The 26146-nt window shown below is 33.9% G+C and overlaps 2 protein-coding genes and 1 long non-coding RNA gene across 24 annotated transcripts in view; 2 read left to right on the top strand and 1 right to left on the bottom strand.

The window, feature by feature from the left end:
* cfap418 (cilia and flagella associated protein 418) overlaps positions 1-26146 on the bottom strand; it is a 119209-nt gene that overhangs the window by 55177 nt on the left and 37886 nt on the right. Inside the window, exons 8-9 of one of the 5 annotated variants that reach the window (XR_015510168.1) lie at positions 2090-2169; positions 192-892 (exon numbers count right to left, since the gene is read on the bottom strand). The exons of 2 other annotated variants lie outside the window; for them this stretch is intronic. The gene's annotated coding sequence lies outside the window, so the exon portion shown is untranslated. Of the gene's footprint in view, positions 1-191; positions 893-1731; positions 2170-26146 lie in introns of those variants that run through there. 2 more of the 5 variants (XR_015510167.1, XR_015510166.1) reach the window with 2 other exon arrangements.
* Positions 6331-10473, top strand: LOC147840379 (uncharacterized). Of its 4 annotated transcripts, XR_015511988.1 has the most exons (8): positions 6974-7040; positions 7142-7215; positions 7320-7375; positions 7776-7835; positions 7939-8060; positions 8427-8541; positions 9236-9335; positions 10236-10473. It is a non-coding gene; the product is annotated as an uncharacterized LOC147840379 (long non-coding RNA). The 4 variants fall into 4 exon arrangements; XR_015511989.1 differs by lacking the exon at positions 7142-7215 and having other exon boundaries at positions 6331-7040; positions 9236-9317; XR_015511986.1 differs by lacking the exon at positions 7142-7215 and having other exon boundaries at positions 6331-7040.
* The window catches only part of LOC101885539 (T-cell differentiation antigen CD6), a gene marked incomplete at its 3' end in the record, with an annotated part of 32606 nt that continues 30170 nt past the window's right edge, over positions 23711-26146 (top strand). For all 15 annotated transcript variants that reach the window (NM_001443389.1, NM_001443388.1, NM_001443390.1 and 12 more), the window contains 1 exon segment: positions 23711-23889. In NM_001443389.1, the coding sequence (NP_001430318.1) occupies positions 23838-23889 (52 nt within the window). In that variant the 5' untranslated portion in view covers positions 23711-23837.

The following is a 26146-nucleotide window of genomic DNA, read 5'->3' as shown; positions in this document are numbered from 1 at the left end:
TTAAAACAGCTTTCTTACTGAAGCAACGTAACAATAAAGTGCACATCTCCCACAAAACGAGTAAAAGCTTTCAGCAAGCAGCCTGTACATTTCAGAGAACATATTTGCCATTTGTCCTTCATAATCTATATCCCTGCCTGTGGTCTAATGCACTTTACTTTAAAGCCTTGGATAATAAACAGGCACATTCAGAGTTTTCCCATCCTGATTCTTTACTTCTTTTCCATTTCTGCTCTCTTTTAAACTCTAGTTTCAAGGTTTTAACTTTAAAAGTCACCAAGATGCTCTCGCTACTGAATGCTTTTCAGCTTTCGCTCAGTTGTACTTTGCTGCCAGTGACGATTCCCTCACGGTTCAGACACTATAAAAGGCAAACGCTGCGATTGTCAGCACTCATGAATAAAGTTAAACATTAGGAGCTGGAGAGATTTTGGAGTTGGAGTTTTACCTAGCTCAGCTCACCATTTTAAATGTATTTTATATAAACGGTTACTACAGTTCAAATGTTTGAGAATGATTTTTGAAAGAGGTTGTTTTTTTTGTGTGTGCAACTACATTCATTTATTTACAACAGCAGCACAGTGGCTTTGTGGTTAGCACTGTCAACGCAAAGCAAGAAGGTCATTGGTTTAAGTCCTGGCTGGTCCAGTTAGCATTTCTGTGGGGAGTTTGCTTGTTCTCCCTGTGCTTGCGTGGGTTTCCTCCAGGTGCTTCGGTTTCCCCCACAGTCCAAACAGATGCCGTACAGGTGAATTAAAGAAACTAAATTGGAAAAGAGTGTGTGGGTGTTTCCCATTACTGGGTTGCTGCTGGAAGGGCGTTCGCTGTGTAAAACATATGCTGGAATAGTTGGTGATTCATTCCACTGTGGCGACCCCTGATATATAAAGGACTAATTCGGAAGAGAATGAATGAATTTTATTACAACCTGATTAACTGAATTCTCTTTAAAAGCATTGAACTGAATATTAAACTTTCTGTCCTCAGTGTCACACAATCTTTTACAAATGTTATGTGATTATCTGCGACTCAAGAAACATTTGCGTTAGATATTTTAAATATGATATTAAACTGAAATATATTATGACAACCAAGCTGAAAACAGTTGATACTTTTATGAAAACATGATATTTTTTCTCCAAGATTATCTGAAGAATTCAAAAGTTTTAAAAAATGAAAAGAAAAGCATTTATTATATTACATAAAATATTACATTTATTTTATATTGGATAGGGCAGCACAGTGGCTCAGTGGTTAGCACTGTGAGTTCCGGCTGTGCCAGTTGGCAGTTTTGTGTGGAGTTTGCATATTCTCCCCAGGGTGCTCTGGTTTCCCCCACAGTCCAAAGACATGCGCTAATTGGGTAAGCATGTAAATTGTCCCTAGTGTACACTTTTGTGTATGTGTGAAAGTGAGTGTATGTAGGTGTTTCTCAGTACTGAGTTGTGTCTGGAAGGGCATTCACTGTGTAAAACATATGCTGGAATAGTTAGCGGTTCATTGCGCTGTGGTGACCCCTGATAAATAAGGGACTAAGCCGAAGGAAAATAAATGAATATTACATTCATAAAATATTACAAAACATTGCCATGTTAATATTAATGTGCAGATAACAATGTTTTAACTTCGAAACAGTTAAGAATACAATTTTCGGTGCAGTAATCCTGATTTTTGGTATTCGTTTCAATTGTCATTCACTGTCAAAAGTGCTCAAATTTATTATTTTTTTTTGGAATTTGGAATAAACCTTATCAGATTTTTAAAATATATAAAATAAATATTCTCTTAATTTTTATGATGATTCTGTATGGATTAAATATTTATAATTGTGACTTTTGATCAATTTAATTCATTATTGATGAAAAAAATATTATTGGCATATTTTTTAAGAAAAAAAGTACTTACCCCTTGTTAATGTTAGTGAAGGGGAAAAAAGCTACAAATTAAAAAAAAATAAATGCATGTGTCAACCATGTCTTCATAAAAAAAAAATAGAAAACAATGTGGTCTGAGATTTTGGTTTCTGAGATTAAAACATAAAAAAAATTTAAAAATCCATTAAATTAGGACATTTTTCATCCTCTTTTACCCGTATGGAGTGTGGCGTCCCTCAAGGATCAATTTTGAGCCCAGCACTTTTTTCATCTACATGCTCCCCTTGGCTGCTATCTGTAAGAAGCATAACATACTCCGGTCATAACCAACACAATCTCACGGCAATTCGTAACTTTTTCATTTAGTGCCTAATTCGTATGAATTCGTACGATCTAATTCGTACAATTTAGTACGATTTGCTTATCCCCCAATGACGGTTGGGGTTAGGGGTGGGGTCAGGTGCCACGCCTCCTTTTTAAAATCGTACCATTTCGTACGAATTAGCCACTAAACTGGCAAAACGTAAAATACTTACGTTTTCTCGTGAGATCAGGCTGTCATAACTCAGCTTTATATGTTTTACAGTCTTTTTTTTTATTTTTTACCTGTTTTACGAGATTAAAGAATGGTTGGCAGGTAATTTTTTTTACCCTTAAATAAATCTAAAACTGTGCTAGTGTTTGGCCCTCCGAGTGTCTGTGAATCTAAAATTAATTAACTAGGTTTGTTTAAACCTAAGGTCCACAGTCACTCAAAGAGTCTTGGAGTTATTTTTGATACTGAGTTAAAGATAGACAACCAAATAAATCCAAAAGTTGTTATAATCAATTAAGGCATATTGCTAAACTGAAGCCTGTTCTGTCTTTTAAAGAGTTGGAAGCCATTATCAAAGTTTTTATTATGTCCAGATTGGACTACTGCAACCCCCTGTGTTCAGAAGATGCGAATGCTTCAATTGTACACCTGCAGTTCAAAATGCAGCCGCTAACTAGGACTAAAAACAAATTCTACTGTCTCACCAGTTTATCATCCCTTTACTAACTCTCAGTTCAATTTAGGATTCAATACAAGTTATTGTTATTTGTTTTTTGAGATTTGAATGGTCTGGCACCTATTTACATTGGTGAACTTCTTCACTGGCTCATTTCACTGAGGCCAATCAGGTCGGAAAACCAGTTTAGCTAGTTGTTCCCAAATCACAATTAAAATCAAAAGGAGATGAGACTTTAGCTGTCATAGCCCCTTGTCTGTTTAATGGTCAGCTTTTACATATCAGGTCATGCTCTTCCCTTGGTGCTTTTGAGTCTCAGTTTAAAAAAACTGTCTCTTGCTTTTGATTGAAATGAATTAATTTTAATTTGTTTTACATATTTGGTTTATATACAGAGTTAAAGTCAGAATTATTAGCCCACCTGAATTATTAGCCCCTGTTTATTTTTTCCCTTAATTTCTGTTTAGCGGAGAGAAGATGTTTTCAACAAATTCCTAAACATAAGAGTTTTAATAACTCATTTCTAATAACTGATTTATTTTATCTTTGTCATGATGACAGTAAATAATATTTGACTAGATATTTTACAAAACACTTCTATACAGCTTAAAGTGACATTTAAAGGTTTAATTAGGTTAACTAGGCAGGATACGGTAATTAGGCAAGTTATTGTATAATGATGGTTTGTTCTGTAGATTATCGAAAAAAATATATAACTTAAAGGGGCTAATAATTCTGACCTTAAAATGTTTTTTTTATTTATTTAAAACTGCTTTTATTCTAGCCAAAATAAAACAAATAAGACTTTCTCCAGAAGAAAAAATATTATCAGATATACTGTAAAAATGTCCTCTCTCTGTTCATCATTTGGGAAATATATAAAAAAGAAGAAAAATAAATCAAAGGGGGGCTAATAATTCTGATTTTAACTGTATATATAGAGTTTGTATTGTAAAGCACTTTGGTCAACATCTGTTGTTTTTTTAATGTGGTCTATAAATAAAGCAAACAAACAAATACCCATGCTAATAATATGATTTAAAAGCAGTTAATCGAGTTCGATTTCTAGAATTTGACAGCGTTCAGTCTCACATATACGGCAGTTTCAGCATCATACAAGGTTGCCAGGGCAACTGCGTCACTCAGACATAAAGGATGTAGCGAACACGTAAATAGCATTAGTTTAAAAGCTATGAAGAAGTGGGACTTGGAAAGGCCACGTCATTCACATCAAGTGCCTTAGAAACTCAAACACCTCACAATTACTGTGTTGTACAGCTCATCTTCATTACCCCGAGACACCAGTAGGAATAAAACCTTAATTACAGTCAAGACTGAACACATTTTGCTACAAAGAAAGGGAAATTAATTAAATTATTGTGAAAGGAGTGGGCCGGGGCTCTTGAGTTTTGTAGTAATTATTGTTTAGCTTTTGCTGTGCTGTTGAGCAGAGCCAGTTTTTAACAGAGGAAGACTGAAAGCTTTTTCCTTTCCAAACGATGACTTCGAAGGCTGAACTGTACTTTCAATGCACTTGACAGATTATCTATATTTTTCTGATAGTATTGCCGACTGATCTTCCTTATAACAAGGCCTTTCAGATTTTATTCTTAATTGCTAGGCTTTAGTATATGCCAGTTCTGATGTTATTATGATATGACCTTTCTGAGTCTCATCAGTTATGCTTCTGTGCAGAGTAAGGCCAAGTTGGATCAATGGCCAATTTTCTTTTCTTCTTTGCAGAACCATTATGTAACCTGTAACAAAACACAAACTCGTAGGGGGGTTTGGGTAGTTTGAAAGACCCCCCCACTGACACAGGTCCAGAATTTATTGCATGCATGAGCTTATGTGTCCTATTTTGACTGCTATGCCATCATAAACTGTGAAAATAACCCATCAAAATATTCAAGACCAAGCAGAATCTGGCGTAAATGATGTCATCTTTCATTATGGATTTGCTTTATTGTTGTTAAATAGTGAAAACATTTTTACAAAGAATTTAATTTATTCTAAATCTTGGACTTTATTCTTGAAAGAAAAATTACAATTTTAATACTAATTTAGCTGTTATCCATGAATTTCCATATGTACTTTTTACAAAAGAGGCTAAAAATCATCAGGTGGCTTGGAAGACCCACCCCTCACTCACAAAGGTCCAGAATTTGTCTTATACGTGAGCTCATGGCCTCATTACAGAAAGGAGGTTAAGTGAAAACTCAGAGTATATTAACCCTGAAATTAGAGAAACTCTAGGTTTTCCTTCTCAAAATGGCAGGTTTGTTAAACTCGAGAAAGCAGGGTAAGTCAAGCATGTTTCTGAAAGAGAGGTAACTTTTACTCAGTCAGTTACTGTGTTAACTTACTTTGTGAACCTAACCTGGTCAGGAGCAGGTTTTATTCTCTAAACTCTGAGTTTCTGTTTATCTCCTCCCCTGTTTTAAAGATGAAGTGCTATTTCTCGCCTTAGCCTTAGTCGTTCATTGCCTACATTTCAGTCACACAAAAAACAAAGTTAAGAGAATGGGTTGTCCTTTTTCGGGTAAGTTACAATTAGATTCAAAATTACTGCAAAAAATGAACAATTAGCTTAAATTCACTGACCTTCGACAGGGACATGTTCTGTAACTATTGATGGGATTATTACTCATTATAAAAACTACACTGTAAACGATTTCTGTTGTTTTAACAGTATTATACTGCATTTCTCAACAGTTTTTTACTGTATAAGCTGTGCACAGTGTGTTACTGTATATATTGTTGTTTTCACAGTATAATAATGTATTTTCAACTTTTCTATACTGTGAACATGGTTAACAGTATGTTACTGTAGATTTTACAATGCATTTTGGGGAAAAATCAGTTACTGTGCATCTAAATACAGTACTGCAAAAGACCAAGAACAACTCCACACACACTATATATTATGATTATTATGTTTACTTATTTTTAGACAAATTATTTTGTGAAGTAAATAACCTAACCAGTTTCTTCAGACTGTTCAGTGCATTAAACTGTCCCCTGGTTTTCCATTTTTGGGTGCACTGCACCTTCATTTTATAAGGTAACATGGAAATATGAAATAATATTTAATAAACATAACTTTGTGCTAAACCAAAACGTAAATTGGAACAAAAATAATTGATTCACGTAACCAAGGGCTGTTAAACACAAAATGATTTCAAAGTCAGCTTAAATGTCAGAGTGACCAACCTGCTTTAGACGGATTCAAGAATATTGGGCGCCCATATTGGCCACCGTAGAGGGCACATATCTCCGCATTTTCAAAACAACATTTTAAAATACGCACTATCTTAATAAATAAACCACAGAATTGAGTTTAAAACAACAACATTCTCGCATGAAAAACGGTTAAAACTTTATTTCATAACACATTTATTATCTAGTCATCGAAGACAGGGGCATGTCTCAATAATGTCTAGGCCGATTAAAGCATGAGGTTTGCCGGATACATGAGTGATGGAGCGCCGTCAACCCCTGGAGGTCAGAATCTCCCCTATCGGCAAAGCACACTTAAAAGTAGTCATGATATATATAAACAAACCACAGATTTGAGTTTGGAAGAACTATATTCTCGCATGAAAACCCGTTAAAACTTCATTTCGTGACATATTAAACGCAATATTTATGATATGATCTGGCTTTTCTCATTCGCCATTATATTTGCTTGTTGGTGTGAAATGAACTCTGGGAGAAAAAAATATTAATTCTCAAAACACTTCAAGCGAACCTTATTCGTATTGTTAAAGTCCGATACATGTAATATTTTCGCTGGTAAAGTGAAAAAACAACAACAATATTACTATTTTATCAATATCACGTTTGCACTGGTTCGGTTCAGCACTCAAACGAGACCGAATCGGATTGAACCGTTTGCTCGGGAATTATTTTATCACACGTGTTCACAAGCACATTCAGCAATATGTGTATAAATGTATGTGGCCGAGCAGTATAACGAAATAGTAATAATTTATTGTTGTGTCTTAGAATAATTTACAAAAAGGAATCGGTTTTAGGCGGATTCGACTCTTTACTGTTCTAAGGAGCCGATTCATAGAACCGAGCCGACTCGATTCGACCTTCACCAGGCAAGCAACGGCTCTTCTAATTTGAAATCCACCTGTCGCCTTTTCCTCCAGTGAATTCATCCTCGGTAAGTGTTTAAAAGTCAAATTCTGTTCGTTAAAGGGTTGTTTTGTGTATATTTCCGTGTAGTGTGTGTGTAATTTAAAATAATTAACCAAGTTACTTCAGTTGTAGGTTCTTATGTCACGTTATTCGACGCCAGACCGTGTTTGTAGTGTTTGCGAGGTATTAGATAACGTTAAGTGAGTTTATCTTAAGTGAGTTTTTGACCATAGTAACGTTAAGTTACCTGAAAAAAAAAAACTTTTACTTGGGGTTAACTACATTAATGAATTCTGTATTTCAGCACAACACTGAGATGAAGGCAAAGTCACCATGAAAAGTTAAACGTTTAACGTTAAGGTAAGCTCTGGTCTTCATGTGGTCATTTTGACTAAGTTATCATTATGGTTAAATTTGTAAACTGTAAGTTAACTTACTTATTCAAACTAAACTCACAATGAAACAAGTCTAAACTGTTTTATTAAATTGAGCTAATAATAAAATTCAGTTGATGTCTTTTAAGCTAACGTTAATATTAACATAATTCATATTAATTGTCTATTTCTCACTGGTTAATGAGCTTATTGTATAACGTTAGTGTGTCATTAATTGTACATTTTATTTTTGGTGTTCAGGTGTAGGGAATGATTTGTATACAAATTTATTTGAACCCCATACAGATTGGTATGGTTGTACCATAGATTTAGATTATTAAATGTTAAGTCTTATTTTACTCTTATCATATTTATCTTTTTTGCAGCTACAGCAATTGATGTTGAAAAACTGATGCTACCAATCTCTCCTCACTTGATTATTCAAGGTAATGTTGATGTCTTCCTCATTTTGATTAGATTATAAAATGTCAAATTGTTCACAGATTTGTTGTGAGGAGTTTCATGTACAACCTCTTTTTCTTCTTCCAGTAGCGACGCAGTGGCACAGTAGGTAGTGCTATCGCCTCACAGCAAGAAGGTTGCTGGTTCAAGCCTCGACTGGGTCAGTTGGCTGAATACAATGGCATAATGATTCTGCTTGCTCACAGGAGGTACTTGATTTAGTTTTCCTCAAGCGATACATCAGTTTTTATGAGTAATGCGTGACACTTGAATTGAAGGGACAGTTCACCCAAAAATGAAAATAATGGTTTCAAAATAGTTAAAAATAGATTTTTTTTTGTTGCATTTAACACAAACTCATATTTTTTTTTTAAAGAAATTTGGTTCAAATATGGATGTCAATAGTTACTGGTTTCTAACATTCTTCAAAATATCTGCTTTAGAGTTCAACAGAAATTTAAATGGATTTAAAACACATGGAGTAATGGTGGCAGAAAAGTAAACTATCCTTTTAAATATTTTATTCTGAGACTTATTTTATATGTGTCTTGTCTTTTGCCATATTGTCTTTCTAGCTCAGATTGTGATGGACCTGGAATGCGACACCAGTTACTCTTAAGTCAAGAACCAAATAAAGCACAGATGTGGAGGGATCTACAACTAAACTAACTGGAGGAAAGGAACCTTTAGGTAAAAACACCTGCCTTATTTAGATCTGAAGTATTTTATTTGGCATAGAGTATTATTTTTTTATTCTTATTCTAATTTTATGTAATGTATATACTGAATATAAGTCATTTAAATTTCACAAATGATTGAATATAAAATATCATCTAGATGTCTTATTTTTCATTGTCTTAAACAGGGGTGCTCAACCCTGTTCCTGGAGATCGACCTTTCTGCAGAGTTTAGCTCCAACCCTGATCAAACGCAACTAAACAAACTAAATAGTATCTGAAGGAGCACTTGGTAAATAAAGACAGGTGTTCTTGATCAAGGTTGCAGGTGAGCTCTGCGGAAAGGTAGATCTCCAGGAACAGGGTTGAGCACCCCTGATCTAAATGCTCAAAAATGCTGAAATAGATTCATAAGGATTAATGCTTAAAGTAAATGTTTACTTCTCTCTGTAGACCAAACATGCTTAGTATCTCTCACATTTTAATAAATTATTCATTTTGGTTACTTTTACACACACACACATATATACAGTATATATATATATATATATATATATATATATATATATATATATATATATATATATATATATATATATGGGTAAGCAAGTATTTAATAAATAAAATTATTTAACCAAATGACTCTATTAACCTAGCTGCTGGGAAAAAAACATGTAAAATAACAGATTTTTTTTTTTTTTTTACAGTGTTACACCTGGATGTCCAACAAAGACTGCACAACAGCTCATTTGATGGCACATTCTGTCCTGTCTACATCTCTGACAACCTGTAAGTGCTTCGACATCAGTGAGTAATAAATCTTCATATTATTATGCATTCAGGATTTCTGTAAGCCTATCTTTAATTTAAGTTTGTAATCAGCAGTGACTGTTTTAAAAAATGTGGTATTTAAATTATTCTTAACGTTTTACTGATGCTGTGCACAGTAACGTCATGATGATTTAATTTGAGGAAATGTCACTGGTGAGGTGTAATAATATTTATTTGTTTCACTGACATGCCATCACTGCATATTGAAATACAGTAAAACGAATTGACTGCAAAATATTATCACAAACATTTCTAGTAGTAGACTGCTTGACTACTCTTCAGTTCTCTGCTCAACTTTAACACATTTGTTCGTGTTGCTGCGCCTTTCAGCAGATTTTGCCAAAAATGAATGCTTAGTGATTACTTTGTTTTATGCGAACCAAATGTCAGAAACTCATCATTAGCATTATTTTTTTAGTTAGAAGTAGATTTTCACATGTTAAAAGCTTAAAAGTACTTAATTAACATTAGTCACGTTAAATTAGATTATTTTATTTATTTATTTATTTTTAATATGTAGCCTCTTAAGGTCAGAATTAACTGTGTTCACCCCTCTTAAATTCGTGGAAGCTCTAGGGTGGTCATGGAATCAGATATTCAAGCTATACAGAGTCAGAAATTAAGTTAAGATGAGACTTTATTTTTTACATACCTGTGTGGACACTTGACTAGTGTTGACTTGACTGATCTTTTCCCCATTACTGTTAGTGTAATTGTAAATAGACAACAATCTGTATTTTGCCAACAAAAACGACAAAAAACAGTGTTTTATTTATATAAAACAGCAGTGCGGTGTTTGGTTTCTGAATGAATGAAATAATTTGAGGCATGATTAGTTTTTACTCCAGTGATTGATTTTGCTTGTCATTTTTGTAGGATCATCAGAAGTGCTCCTGCCCTTTTTCACTGTCCCTTTTCTACAACATCATTTGGCCTTCATCATTTCGTGTCTTGTAGCAGTATATTCACCTGTTTTTAAAATTGTAATACTTTTTGATGCATTAATTGTTGACTGGTTTTAATGATCAATTTTTCATTAGTGTTCTGTTGCTGTGTTATATTGAATAATTGCTACTGTTTCAGTAGGGTTTACACAATAAACTTTTATTGTGAAGTTAAAGTTTCAGTTTCTTTATTTTTCTTGCATTTCTTGAACAGTTAAAATAACATTTGTGCAATTTTTAAACATTTTTTTGCTCAAAGTAGCACTATTAAATACAATAAAATAACATTTAATAACTGTAAAATACTTTACAGTAATAATGAAAGTAACGTTAAAATACCGTAGTTCTGCATGGTAAAAATGTACAGTAAAATACTGTTTTCAGTTTTGCAGTATGTGTATCAGTACTGTAATTGGTGTTACAGTAAAAAAATAAAACAGTAAAATGATGTAATACATTTTACAGTAAATGTAATACTAAAGTAATTAGTATTACAGTAATGTTACTGTTTTATGAAATACAGCAGCTACTGGATAATTGTTGCCAGTAACTTACTGTTAATTTAACAGGAAATCGTTTACAGTGTATTTTTCAGTACTGCTTACATATGAAATGTCATATCAACCTCTACCAACCTCTACCTCTTCAATAATAAAGGCAGACATACAAGTGCACATTTAAATCTTTTACAAACTCAATTTTAGAAATTTTATCTTAAACTGATCAACGCGTGTAAAAGTGGGAACCTTAAATTAAACATTTCCACTGAACATTGAGGTAAGGTTATATGCATTCTTGTTAAGTCAAATTTGTTGTAGAAACTATGCAGTAGCCTATTTTATGTAATTTAATACAATTACATCTGAAATAACTTCAAAATTACGGCCAATTCCCCACTTTTTAAAGTGAAAAGTCTATAAACATCACACATTACATTACTTATTTTATTATACTTAAACATTTAACTTAACATTTAACTTTAACTTGAGCAGCAATGTTTTCTCCCGCTGTCTCTGTTTCGCCAATGCAGTGGTGTAGCTTTATTTCAATATATGGTCATATTTGATCTAACTTTGCATGAGCACATCAATTTCAGCTGGAGAAAAAAATGCTGATCTCTCTTTTTTTTCAGATGTTGCCATGGTGACCCGTAATATCTGCTCTCCATCGATATAAGGCCTTTTATAGTCGTGGTGTGCGCACATAACTCTGAATCAGCCTACTTAGACTTGATTGACCTAACTCAGATCAGCTGTTTTGAAGTTTTTAATCTCTCTGTAAGTTCAAGTTTAAACTCTGAGTTGGTTGAACCTTCTTACCGAAACAGGCCCTATGTGTCCAATTTTGACTGCTATGCCATAATAAATAGTAAAAAATAACCCTATTAAGGCCTAGCGGAATTCACTGTTGGCTGTAGCTTTGATGTGACTTCAGCTAATCAGTTTTGGCCAATGCTAACAAATATTTTCATTTTATAATCTGACATAAGGGGCGACGCAGTAGGTAGTGCCGTCACCTTACAGCAAGAAGGTCGCTGGTGGGAGCCTCGGCTGGGTCAGTTTGCATTTCTGTGTGGAGTTTGCATGTTCTCCCTGTGTTCAAGTGGGTTTTCTCCGGGTGCTCCGCTTTCCCCCACAGTCCAAAAACATGCGATACTGGTGAACTGGGTAGGCTAAATTGTCCGTAGTGTACGTGTGTGTGAATGAGTGTGTGTGGATGTTTCCCAGAGATGGGTTGTGGCTGGAAGGGCATCCGCTGCGTAAAAACATGACGGTTCATTCCGCTGTGAATTCCCCTGCAACCCCGGATTAATAAAGGGACTAAGCCGAAAAGAAAATGAATGAATGAATGTATCTGATATAAGAGAATCTTTTGCTACAGTTTTATTTTTAAATAGAGAAAACATTTTACCAGTAACTTTTATTCTAAATCTTGAAGCTTATTCTTGAAACAAAAATGACCAATAAGAAGGTGTGAAGCACTAAAATCGGCCCATATTATTTGAATATTTGACTATTGTTGTTATCCATCCATTTTCAGATGTACTGTCTTTTTTAGAATTAATCCAAAAACACTGACAAACACAGATGAATATCCAGCATTAGAAGACCTTGATGGTTTAAAATGTGATTACGATGGCGGTCTCAAAATTAAGTTGAATGATGCAATATACCACCAGCAGGTGTAAGTCATTCATTCTTTTATGGCCTAGTTCTTTTCAACTTAGTCCCTTTATTAATCTAGGGTTGGCCCAGCACAATGAACCGTCAACTTATCCAGCATATGTTTTACGCGGATGCCCTTTCAGCTGCAACCCATCTTTGGGAAACATCCATACACACTCATCCACTATGGATAAATTAGCCTACCCAATTCACCTGTACCACGTGTCCTTGGACTGTGGGGGAAACCGGAGCACCTGGAGGAAACTCACGCGAATGTAAGGAGAACATGCAAACTCCACACAGAAACGCCAACTGAACCAGCCGAGGCTCGAACCAGCAACCTTCTTGCTGTGAGGCGACAGCGCCACCACGTCGCCTGTCATTCATTCATCATGGCATAAATAATCAAGTTAATTTTGATGAAATAAATAACGTGACAGTTTTTAACTGATTTATTTTCATTGAAATGATCGCTGAGTCTATTTTATTACTATTTGAAGATTTTATGGTTATATGAGATCTGATTGTGGTAATAAAAATATTGCTCAATGAAATGAGATAAATATAGGTTTGATGTCTGATACAAGTTTCCCCCTTATACTTTTTGAATGAATTATTTATTAAAAGATACATTTTTAATGAATGCTCTGAGGTAGCCAGCTTTTTGGAATGTGAAGGCTGGAGACACGCTTGAGGAATTTCTTTTCATAGTGTGTCATGTTTTAATTACTGTAATCACCATAGCATGCTAATAGTCATGGTAATTAAATATTAAAAGTTTATGTTTGTGTTAATCACAGTCTGTCTATAGAGATGCAGTTGTCGCCTGTGCTATGACAGTAAAGTCTGCAGAGGCCAGCTCATTTGGACAGTTTACTTGTCGTCATGCTGTAATTAAAGAATTACGACCATGGAAGTGACAGAATGGACAGTTTAAGTGACACAAACATATTCCACAGGGCACTGACACTGACATCAGTTCTGTCCGTTTGCATTTAGAGTTTTAATAATTAATAAACTGCTTGATTATTAATTTTCACCATCTGACTCTGATTATATAACAATAAACAGATCTCTTTTTTATTTTGACTTCAAGTTTAACAATAATTATGCAGATTTTTTTTTAGAAACAAGCTTTCAGTTGTTTTAGCAAATTATAATAGCGTTTCTTTTCTTAACGTGCATTCAAAACATTCCACAATGTAAAAAGTTGCAGTTTATGTCATTTAAAATAAAACTCTTGCCATTCTTTGCAGTTACAAGAAAGTGCATTAATGACTAAATAAAATTTCACAAAACAATTTCTAGAGGAGCAGGTGATAGGATTGACTGCAGCTGGTCTCTATCACTAATTACTATAGCTAGCCAATTGGATCAATCCAAAATTAACATAAATATCCAGCCTAAACTACGGTCCTCATCTTTGTTTTTGGAAGACCCTTTTTAATGTTTTTGTGCTCTGCACTGTTGATCTCTGACAAAAAGTTATTTTAACAAGTCAATCAGGTTTCAATGTTTTAAGTTCAGCTTCATTTTTGGTAATTTTTTTGTGATTGATGTACATGATGATAACTCATCCATCATTTGATTCAACAACAAAAAAAATTTTTTTAACAGTGTACCTGAAACTATTATGCTTCTGGTTGTATTTTGCTAAACGACTCCATTTCAACAATAAATAGCAAAAAGGCTTTCCGCTGTTATAATTAACGGATTCCATTTTCAAGAAGTCACATGTTTTGAGGTATATATATATATATATATATATATATATATATATATATATATATTTTTTTTTTTTTACCTCTGTTTTTTTGTGTTTTTGCAATCTTGATTTTAATCTTGTTTTTTTTTTTTTTTTGTAAAATTATAGACTATTTTTTCAGTTTTTCTCAGTCGCTTTGGTACATTTCTCAGATCAGAATGGATTACCTGCAAAAGCAGTCTCTTGCTGAAAATCCTTAGTTCATCTCTCAAAACTACATTTTTGTATCAATGAACTAGTAAGTCTCATCAGAATGACAAGTCCTTGTGTCAAATTATTGAGTTATGTTGTCAAGAGTGTTCTGGTGTAAACTATAGCTATATTTTTTGCTGTTTGCACTGTAATTTGTTTGGATATCATGTCATTGCGATACAATAAGGAAAATACATCACTAGATGTTGTAGCATAAAAAAACAAAGAAAAAAAGTAGAAATGTAAACAATGGAGAATCTCCTTTGAGATGGGCCTTCATTACAAATATCAAGATTTACCTGGAAAAAATTCAGGACAGATTTAGGTAAAAAAAAAGTCTAATGGAAATGTTTAGAAAAATGCATTATGACAAAATATTATGCCATTTAGCACGTTAAGACTTTTGCCATGAACAAATGATTAAATGTTCTGAAGGGTGTGACTATTCAACAAAGACCAAAATAATCCATATTGCTCAACCTGACAAAAGTGAATGATAACATCAGAGAATTGCACATAATCCAATTGCAATAATAAATGGATGCACAAAACCATTTGCAACTTGTTCAAAGCAATGAGAAACTGCTTTTTTGATGTGCACAAGTGACACAATGATGTAAAGCTTGAACAGGGAGTTTTGAGATTTGAAATTCTGATCTGAAAGTGTACAAAAGCCACTGAGAAAAACTGTAATGTAAGGTTCACTCAAGTAAAGCTCTGATCATAAGGCAAGGCAAGTTTATTTATATAGCACATTTCATACACAGTGGCAATTCAATGTGCTTTACATAAACAAGAATAAAAGAATCAAGTAAAAAATAAAAACAAATAAAAACAAATAATAAAAATAAGTAAAAAAACATAAAAACAGGTAAAATGTGATATAAAAGAATAAGAGAAGAAGAGAAAAACATAATAGTGCAATCTGTCCGACGCAGCACAGCGCTCATTCAGCAAAGGCACAGCTAAACAGATGTGTTTTCAGTCTTGATTTGAATGTGCCTAATGTTGGAGCACATCTGATCATTTCTGAAAGCTGATTCCAGCAGTGAGGGGCGTAGTGGCTGAAAGCTGACCCTGCTTTGACTGAACTCTTGGAACTTCTAGTTTATATGATCGTAAAGATCTGAGTGATCTGTTGGTTTGTATTTAGTGAGCATATCTGTAATGTATTGAGGTCCTAGGCCATTTAGTGATTTATAGACCAGTAATAATACTTTAAACTCTATTCTGAATGTAACTGGCAGCCAGTGTAGAGACCAGTGTAAAGACCTTTTCTGGTTCTGGTCAGAATTATCATATTAAATCATATTAAAACTTCTGCCTTCATGGATGATCTGAAAGGGGGATTGTCTTGCAAAGACATAAAAAACAACAACTGTAGCTTAAACCAGCTGCATAAAACCAACTTGAGTGGAGCTCGTGATTGTTTCACAGAAATGTCAAATCTAATGATAACTGTCAAGGTTTGTTTCTAGGCTCACTCGGGTCTTAGAAAGTAAGTAGCTGCAAAAGAGACATGATATAAACCAGCAGTAGATTTCTTAATTGAGTTCAGAGAACTTCTCTGTCATAAGTCTAAAATTACACGCTGCTTCTTCTATTGATTAGTGTAAATTTGCTTTGTGTAAGGATAACTGAGAGATGTCATTTGGAGTGTGAATTGATTTCAGGCTGTATGCCAAATAAAGTAATTATTTCAAAAGGGCTTTAATGATTTTCTATATGCATTGTATGTTTAATTAACCAATATGCCAACGATTTCTGTGACTGTCAAATATTTCCCGTCACCTCTAATCTTCAGTTTTTGAATGAAAATAACCTTCAATTTCAGTTCAGTCAGTAAAATGAATCTGTTTCGCAGCCTGACAGTAATTTGTTTTACTGGAAGCCATGCTGTGAATAGTCAGGTCACTCTGAGCTCTGATGTGTCTCATGAATTAAACAACAAACTGATTTGGTGTGACCTCTGATAAGTGGATTTATTGAAGGTGCTTCATGGAAAAATGAGTTCCAGAAGAAGCCAGACATCTCAAAAATGCTGAACAATACTTGCGAGATTGATTTTCTCTTCAGCTTTATCTTAACTCAAATACCAATAGTATGATTATTATTGGTAGTAGTATTTATAAGATGAACTTAAGCAAAATAAGCTAAATTGGCCATAGTGTATGAGTGTGAATGTGAGAGTGAATGGCTGTTTCCCAGCACTGGGTTGTGACTGGAAGGGCATCAACTGTGTAAAACATATGATGGAAAAGTTGGCGCTTCATTCCGCTGTGGCAACCACAGATAAATAAAAGAGACTAAGTCGATGGAACATGAATAAATGAACAAACTTTAAGCAGATCTGAGGGAATCCTTGTTTCTGATTGGTCAGTTGCACAATTGAGGGCTATTTGGCAACATGCCCAAGCTAATTAGATGATACTTTTTGGTCTATAAGCCAATGCAGCTTTGAATAGCTAAATGATGCCCTCTTGTGGCTATGTTGAAGGGGTATTACTTGGGTAACACTTTATGATAAGCTTGTAATGATAGTTTATGCATTTATTGATTTATTTTAAGTATTAAACAGGAAAAGATTAAAAGATAATCAGACCTCGCTCAGCATAACAGCTGTTTTTTTTAGACACACTTAACATCTCATCCATCAACACATGAGAACAATACAAACAATCACAAAACATACAACATAAAGAGAAACAGGCTACTATCTTAGTGGCTACAGCGATAGTTGACCATCAGAATAAAAGTCTCAGTGTTGGTGTTGTTTTTAGATGTTGTTGGATCTCATTCTAGGCTTTTGTGAATACATTAAAGAAATATCTGTCGTTTGATAGAAGAGTTTAATCCCTGTGTTCATAATTTAATGTTCAAATGATAAAGTATTAGAGTGATAGAGCAAAGCAGTGATGTGTCCATCCAGAAAGTCTACTGTGGATCTTATGGGCCCTATTGTACAGTCTAGCTATTGGCTCCAAGATATCACTTGTGAGTAACCAAACAGGCAAACAGTATGACAAGGTGGACAAAATTATGGCATCTAGATATGTTTCTGAAACATACACATTTGTTCTAATTTTTCCATAAACAAATAGTTTTTACTTCAGCTTTTTACAGACATTTTGAACATGGTCACAATAAGTAAGGTGAGAGTCCAGACTGATCCCCAAATATCGATATGCAGATACAATGGAAACTTTTTGATTTGAGAAAGTGATGGGATTGGATATGGATCATTTTCGCCTAGGTGAGTACATGCATTCTGTCTGCTTAACATAAATAGTCAAATGACTATCTTGCAGCCATTAATGTAAATGCTGAAGATTTTTTTTTTTTAATATATTGTTAATTGTGTCTTTACTTGATCCAGACACAAAAAAGCACAGTATCATTAATGTACAATAAAGAATCTGAATGTTTAATTACCTGAGGGAGGTCATTAATATACATCAGGAAAAGTAAAGATCTCAAAACTCTCCCCTGTGAAACCAATATAAAACAACCTAATGCCTGTGATGTTTATTGCACTAATTTTAACAACCTGAGATCTATTGGATAAATATGATGGAAGACATATCATTGACTAAAATGAACAATCCATTTATTACAGTATTTGTTCATGTCAGTTAAAGTAATTTAATGTACATACAGTCATAATTCAAACTAATAAGAGGTTAGGTTAATTTAATATATCACACACAATGCAATATATCTTTTTAATTAGGTTGAACCAAATATTTAGATTATTTTTGCCCACACATTTCTACACTTAGAGTCAGAGATTACTAAAATGTGAACAGAATAATGATTATATTTTCCCACAGATGTCAAAATATATCTTAAATTATAACCTAGTGAGAAAAAAAATGTTTGCGTTTGAACCTGGACAGATGAAAGTGACAAAAGTGTTGTCCCTGAACAGTATTGCGGCGATGACGCTGTTCTGTACAGGAAGCTTTCTTAAGAGACTTGTAATGGCCAGAAAGCCATAACATGTTGTGCGTCTATTAGCAGAGATGAGAGAGAGAGATCTCAGTGCATTTGTACTGTGGACACACAACTCTTTTGATCAATGTTGGGGAAAGTTACTTTTAAAAGTAATGCATTATAATATTGAGGTCATCCCCCACAAAAGTAACTAGTTGTGTTACTTAGTTACTTTTTATGGTATGTAATGTATTATGTTACTTTTGAGTTATTTTTGCATTACTTTTTCTGACCTGGTTGAGGTTTAATCACTTTCAGAACTTTTTTTTTTTTTTTGTAATTCACCAGCACAAAATATTTTTCATATGTTATATCTTGGTTGCTTTTTGGCCCAAGTCAGAAGAGTCTCTTTGATTTGGTTCGTTCTTCAGAATTATTTGTTCATGACTCTTGACATCAATTTACCCATGCCAAGCTAATGTTCTAAAGTTCAGCCTTTGTAAGGTCAAACGTGGGCTAACCAGCCTAGGTATTTAACCACTAAGCCACACCACCTCATGATGCTCAGTTCATTCTGTGGGTTGATGCACTCTCTGGAATAGATCTGCAACGTTTGTGCGAGTAAAGAAATCTATTTAGACCATCACACTTTCAGTCCATGTAAAAGTAAGGTAATTTTTTTTTTTTGATTTGCAACAGTTTTGCAGAGTTAACAACTATAGGTAATATGTGGTTTGCACAGTTTTTATCTTGGAATAATAGATAAGTTGGAAGTTTAGAAGTGGTAACACATTTTAATAGTCTTCTTTACAGATTCATTTGGCTATAACTTAAGAACTAACTTGATGTAGAGTTGTCAGAATTATTAACCTTCCTGTATTATTAGCCCCCCTGTATAATGTTTCCCCAATTTCTGTTTGACGGAAAGAAGATTCAACACATTTCTAAACATAATAGTGTTAACTGATGTGTTTTATCTTTGTCATGATGACAGTACATAACATTTCACTAGATTTTTTTCAAGATTTTAGTATTCAACTTAAAGTGCAAATCAAAGGCTTAACTACACTGAAAAAAATTTGTATTTTACAGTTTATATCTGGCAGGTGGGGGAAGAAAACTTAAAATAACAGCGGTTGAGTTACAGAAATTTACTGTAAAATGACAGAGGTTAAATGACAGAAATTTACCGTAATATGACAGAGGTGGAATTACAGAAATTTACAGTAATATGACAGAGGTGGAATTACAGAAATCTTATGTAAAATAATAGCCATTGAATTATAGAAATTAACTTTAAATTGACAGAGGTTAAATGACAGAAATTTACCTTAAATGACAGAGGTTGAATTACAGAAATTTACCTTAAATGACAGAGGTTGAATTACAGAAATTTAACATAAAATGTCAGAGGTTAAATTACAGAAATTTACTGTAATATGACCAAGGTTGAATTACAGAAATTTACTGTAAAATAATGGCAATTGAATTACAGAAATTTACCTTAAATGACAGAGGTTGAATTATAGAAATTTACTGTAAAATGACAGAGGTTGAATTACAGAACTTTACAAGAAATTTAAATTGAAGGAAACTTCTGTAATTTAATTACTGTTATTTTACGGTAAATTTCTATAATTTAACAGCCGTTATTTTAAGGGTTTTTTTCGGCACCCCAGCTGTCAACAAATTTTTTTTAAGTTTTAATTTAATTGGGCAAGTTATTGCAATTAAGCAAGTCATTGTTTACCAGTGGTGTGTTCTGTAGACAAACTAAAACATATATATTTTAAGGGGGTTAATAATATTGACCTAAAAGCTGCTTTTATTCTAGCTGAAATAAAACAAATAAAACTTTCTCCAGAAGAAAGAATATAAGATATACTGTGAAAAAATGTCTTTAAATATAACTTTGGCTAATAATTTTGGCTTCAATTGTACATCTCAACAAGCAGGGATTAGATTATTAGTAGACTAGTCTCTAGGCTGTGATAAGCGTGTTCTCATTGTTTTAGCGTGTTGTGTTTTTTTCTCGGTGTCCTGAATGTTTTCAAAGTGTGGGTTGCTGTGTGGTTAGTGTGTTGCTATGTTGTTGCTAAGGTGTTGTGAGTTTTTAATTTACTGTATTGCTGTTGTTTACATGGGGTGTCTGTCTCAATCAGCTAATTCCATGAATTAATAAGATATATCCACATATTTAGACACAGGTTAGGACATAAGCTTGGTTCACTGATGATACTTTTTATGTCTATAAGCCAATACAGGTTTGAGTAGTTAATTGATGCCCTCTTGTGGCTATAATGAGGCGGAATTGGGGGTATAACTTGGGTAACACTTTACAATAAACTTGTATTAGTTAATGCATTTACTAAAATGAACAAACAATGAACTAAATCTCATTCATTCATTTTCCTTCGGCTTAGTCTCTATTACAGAGGTTGCCACAGTGGAATGAACCACCAACTATTCCCTCACGTTTTCCACAGCGGATGCTCTTCCAGCCACAACCCAGTACTGGGAAAAACCTATACGCTCTCGCATTCACACACAGTCATACACTACAGCCAATTCAGTTTATTCAATTCACCTATAGTGCATGTCTTTGGACTGTGGGGGAAACCAGAGCACCCGGAGGAAACCCACGCCAACTAGTCCAGCTGGGACTCAAGCCAGCAACCTTTTAGCTGTGAGACGAAAGTGCAAACAACTGAGCCACCATATAAGAGACCATAAAGTATGAAATGTTTTCTTGATCCTTATTATACAATGTCCCAACAATATGTAAAATACAGGCAGCTTAATATAGGAAAAATGAACCAAGATTTAGCTTCTGTACCACTGAAATTGAAATGTTGATGATGTCGTACTCATGTCCGTCAGTATAATTGACCACACAAAACGCACTTCTGTTTGCACAAACATTGTTATTTTCAGTTAAGTTGTGTTTTCTATATTGGTGTCTGCCTATATTTGCCTGGCCTGTACTTAATGACAGATGAATTTACATGAAAAAAACATTTGACTGGACATATGGTCTTTGATGTCAACAACAAAAGCTGTGGGAAACCTTTCCTCCTCCGTTTTAGAAGCCTATTTATTTTGCTAGATGGATATTATTATTTTCATTAGCTATTTTCCCTGCTCCCTTATCAGAAAAAGCAACATTTTCTGACAATGATGAGCACTATTAACTCCAAATAACCAGCAGAATAGGGTTGCTTTTGCCTTAACCGGAGGCTGCAGAGAGAACAGGAGGGGTCCGTGTTGACGTCTTAAACTTGAACACGGTTTCTGATAATTTAGGCTTGCAGATAATAGACGATTCATCTACAGACAGCTGTATTCATTGTCCTTTCAGTATATTAATTGCACACCGAGCCAATGACGGACTGACGAATGATGAATTGGACTTCATGATGAATGCCTAATCGATTCTGCCTAGCTGGAGTGTTTTGTTTAACTACTCAAAGACCTCAATAGAAGTCTATAATGAAGTACAGGGAAATGAAAAGGTGAAAAAAAGGCTTAGTTACAAAACTAATGGCAGAATCGAAACACCTCCATTGTGAGCTAGAAAATATTTTTGGATATATATATATATGCATATATATATATATATATATATATATATATATATATATATATATATATATATATATATATATATATATATATATATATATATATGTTTTATATTTTATTTTAATATTAATATATATATTAATATATATATTTTTATTCAGTCTTTCTCAACTGAAACAGTAAAAAGACAGGACAGAGCATGTAGTAGCTTTTTAAAAACAGCCAATATTGTTTTGTTTTATCACGGATTTGCTAGTGAGTGTGGATGAGCTCAAGCGCAACAAATGAAAGGCAATCTAGAAGCATCTTGAAGGGGGCGGGGCATGTGAGAGAGAGCATTTGATTGGTTAGAAGATTTAATTATGAAACTGAAGAACGAAGTGATGTCAATAAAATCATTGATCCATTTAGGCGGCAGTGACAGACTGCAAGCTTTTTGTCACTGTTATGGTGCTTGTATCCTAGCTTGTAGCTTGTATCCTTAAGACCACACTCAAAAATGACATTAACTGTTTGTTCAAACTACTTATATAAAAGCAGCTTAAACAAAAAATTGTTGAATCGAGAAAATATACCAGCTATAAATATTTTTTTACCATCTACAAAATATACAACACAGACTATATTGCAAATTTATCAAATAGGCCTTTATGACAGAGGTTTGTGATACAACAATTTACAGTAGCGCAATGATTAAATCCTTATTTTCCATGAAGCCATCCACCTGGACAGATGTGCAAGACTGGCTCGAACAAAAATATACACTTCATGTATTTTTCTTTGAAAAATTATCTTTTTGAAAGAATTTTGTTTGGCATAACTTATACCTTAATTTTAATGCATGTTTTGTTGGTCACCCCAGCTGCCAGAAAAAAAGTAAAATAACGATTTTTTTTTTACAGTGTATATTAATTGCTTTTCATTGTTAATGACAAAAAACTCCATTGCGCCTATCCATTTCAGCTATTCACAGCACTGAAAGCATTCCCAGATTACTTCGGAAGAACGATCTCGGTCAGAAGGATGATATAACTCATGGTATATTGTGAGATGATGATAGCGTGATTTTTAAAATCAGAGTATGCATTTTTTTGGCAGTCAGTCAAGATAAAATCGCTTAAAACATCTTCATATTTTAGAGAAAGTAGTCAAAGTTTGCAAAACCAACTACTGATCCTATCCACAAACGTTGACCAACCCATAGTCTAACATCCTCTACTTTTTGCTTACCTGACTTGTGGATTAACGGCAGTACTCGCGAACATAACCAAGAACCACACGTATCAGGGTTTTATGCGTCCCCAAATGCAATGTCAAGAGAGTGACTCCAACAGATAACGTAAGCTGCACACACTTGATTATGTAATGTGTGAAGTTGTGGATGCGTGTCAGCGCAAGGATGATTACAGAGTAATCAAAAATTCTGTGTATATTTTTGACCTGGAATAGCCTTCTGTAAAATGTTTGTGTTCATCCTTGCAAACCTCCTTTCAAATTAATTGCACTTTCATTGAAACCAAATCTAAGTTTGGAATCGGTACCAGCAAGTACACATATTAAAATACTCATACTCGTATCGGTTTGTATAAAAGTGGTATCGTTTCATACCTTCTTATACTAACTTCTAAAAAAACATTATATTAAATTTCACTGGACTTTTAAATATGTAACACTGCAAGCATGTACACTTGACCTGCTGTGACAGTAGCAAAATAGGGTGTGTGTTTGTGGTAGTGAGTGCTTTCGTGAGGCATGATGCTCAAATTCGCCCCGTAGTGGAAACCACATGCAGCAACTGCACAAACCCCAAAGGCTGAAGGTGCAGGTCACGCTCTTCAGTCAGAGTAGCTCTCCGTCAGGACCAACTCAGATCTGTGGCTGACTGACTGACTGAGAGATGCCTCTGCTGCTGCTCTGTGTGCTTTTCCAGGCTTTGCCTTTGTCTCAAGGTAAAAAAAAAAGGTTCTGATCTTTGCTTTGTTTTGGCAGAAGGAGTCTTTTATCTAGAGAGCTTAAGTTTAAGTGTGATTTATAAAGTATTTATTATTATTTTTAAAGTATAAAGGACCTAACGGTTACTCTATCAAGTCAGTGATGACACTTGAGCAGAAAGGTTGTGCCACTCTCAAACACTATTGCACAATCCAGCTAACCTATCACTATCATAGATGGAAAATCAAATGTGCACTTTCTACAATAGACTAGATGTGTAAGACACGCTTTGTGGTTAAACAAAGCTCAGTTTAACTAATGCTGCACAATGCAATCTGAATGCATTTTTTTAAGCGACAAAAGAAAGTACATCAACGCCTCGGCTCATTACAACACAATCATTGATTCGTTTATGCACTTCAATGTACTCTGCTACAACATAAATGAGCTGAACCTCACAGGAGATTAAATGAAAAAGCAAGACTTCAATTGTAAGTCAAATGCACTTGCTGGCTTAAAATATATGTGTATTTTGTATAATTTTCCTCATAGTCCGTTGAAGACTATATATGGAGTTCATTTAGATTGTGTAGAACAAGCTACAAATATTATAAGCAGCCATTTCCGAGCCCTGTTTCAATAATAGATTAGGAAATATGTTATTATTTTCTCCAGGTTTGTTCTATAAAGAGTGCAAGGCACAGAGGATCCGGACGGAAATAGAGTGTACAGATTGTATCTATATAAAATTGCTGTTATTCTGAGTAAAAGTTTGCTGATATTCCCAGTGTTCTATAAATAAAATAGTCAAATTTGTTAGTTAATAATAAAGCTTGTGCAATTTTATGTAAGTACTTTTTCCATTTATACTTGTTTGACTGGTGTTATGCTTTAATGTATAGTTCACCGTGAAGCGAAGATTTTCTCATCATTTACTCAAACTCAAGTGGTTCTAAACTGTTATGAATTTATTTCTTCTGTTGAACACAAAACAAGTTTTTTTTTTGAAGAATGTTGGGAAAAAAGCAGCCATCGTAGGAACAAAAAACACTATGGAAGTCAGTGAATGCATTTTCATTCTTCGGTATATCTCTCTTTGTGTCCAACAGAAAAAAGAATCTCAAACATGTTTGGAACAAGCAAGTAAATGATAACGGATTTTTTATTTTTTGGTATGAACTATCCATTAAAATAATATGTAGCTATTTTTTAAAATGACTCTTACTTCATTCTTTGAAAGTAATTACAGACATCATGCCATTCTGTGAGGTATAAAATATTTTTGGATACTCTAATAACGTGTGTGAGAACATACTGGTTAGTCACAAATGCAATAATTACTTTACTGAATAAATTTGACATTTTTGATTCCACATTAATGACCACAATAAATGTCGGCCTAGGCTTTGCAATGTTTGACAGATGAAGAAACTCATTTAGAGGACCATGCTGTGTTGAAATACATGACCCGAAGCTATTTTATCAACTTGTGTTAACACAACACATTTTAAAGAAGTCGTATAGTTATAAATAACTACTGAAAATTAGATATTTTATATTATGAGGTAACTTACATATTTCATCTTACAGCCTCGCTCATATTGTGAATGCAATCGAAATGGCTACTGCATACATTTCAAACAGCAGGTTATTCTGACTTGTATTGTGTTGTGTACTTTAAATGTAGTAAACGTGACAGCCTTGCAATACTAATCAAGCATCAAGCATTATGCATAAGTTTTTTATGCACCTTGTTCTACATTGCAGTTGTCTTTGATCATTATTCTTCATGCACATTGTTCAAATGAACAGAGGGTCTAACACAGGGGTGCCCAAACTTTTTTTATAAACGGCCAAAAAACAAACTTGATTAAGCGATGTGGGCTGAATTTAAATATACCAAACCGTATTAGGTTAAATTTGCCATGGGTAATTTCCTCATTTGTTTGCTAATATTTAAAAATAACTAGAAAATGTTGCTTTAAAGCATTAATTAATGGCGCAGTGTCATTTTTAACATTTTATAATGAACTTATTATAGTAAAAACATAAACAATCCCATTTATACAATACAATCAAGTTTAATGATGAATGCACTAGTCGAACTCCTCCTGCCTTTGCTTTGATTTGCTCACCGATGTCTAGGGCCAGACTGAATCTGCGGACATTTTTTTGCTATTTCTGCACAGATTTTGAAAACAATATGCTTTATTTTTGTGGAATGATTTTGTGAATATCGAAAGGAAAAACTTAACATATGAAATAAAAAAATAT

This window comes from Danio rerio, chromosome 16 (assembly GCF_052040795.2).
Source record: "Danio rerio strain M-AB ecotype USA chromosome 16, GRCz13ab, whole genome shotgun sequence".
Taxonomy (NCBI): Eukaryota; Metazoa; Chordata; class Actinopteri; order Cypriniformes; family Danionidae; genus Danio; species Danio rerio.
This window is presented reverse-complemented; position numbering and strand designations above follow the sequence as displayed.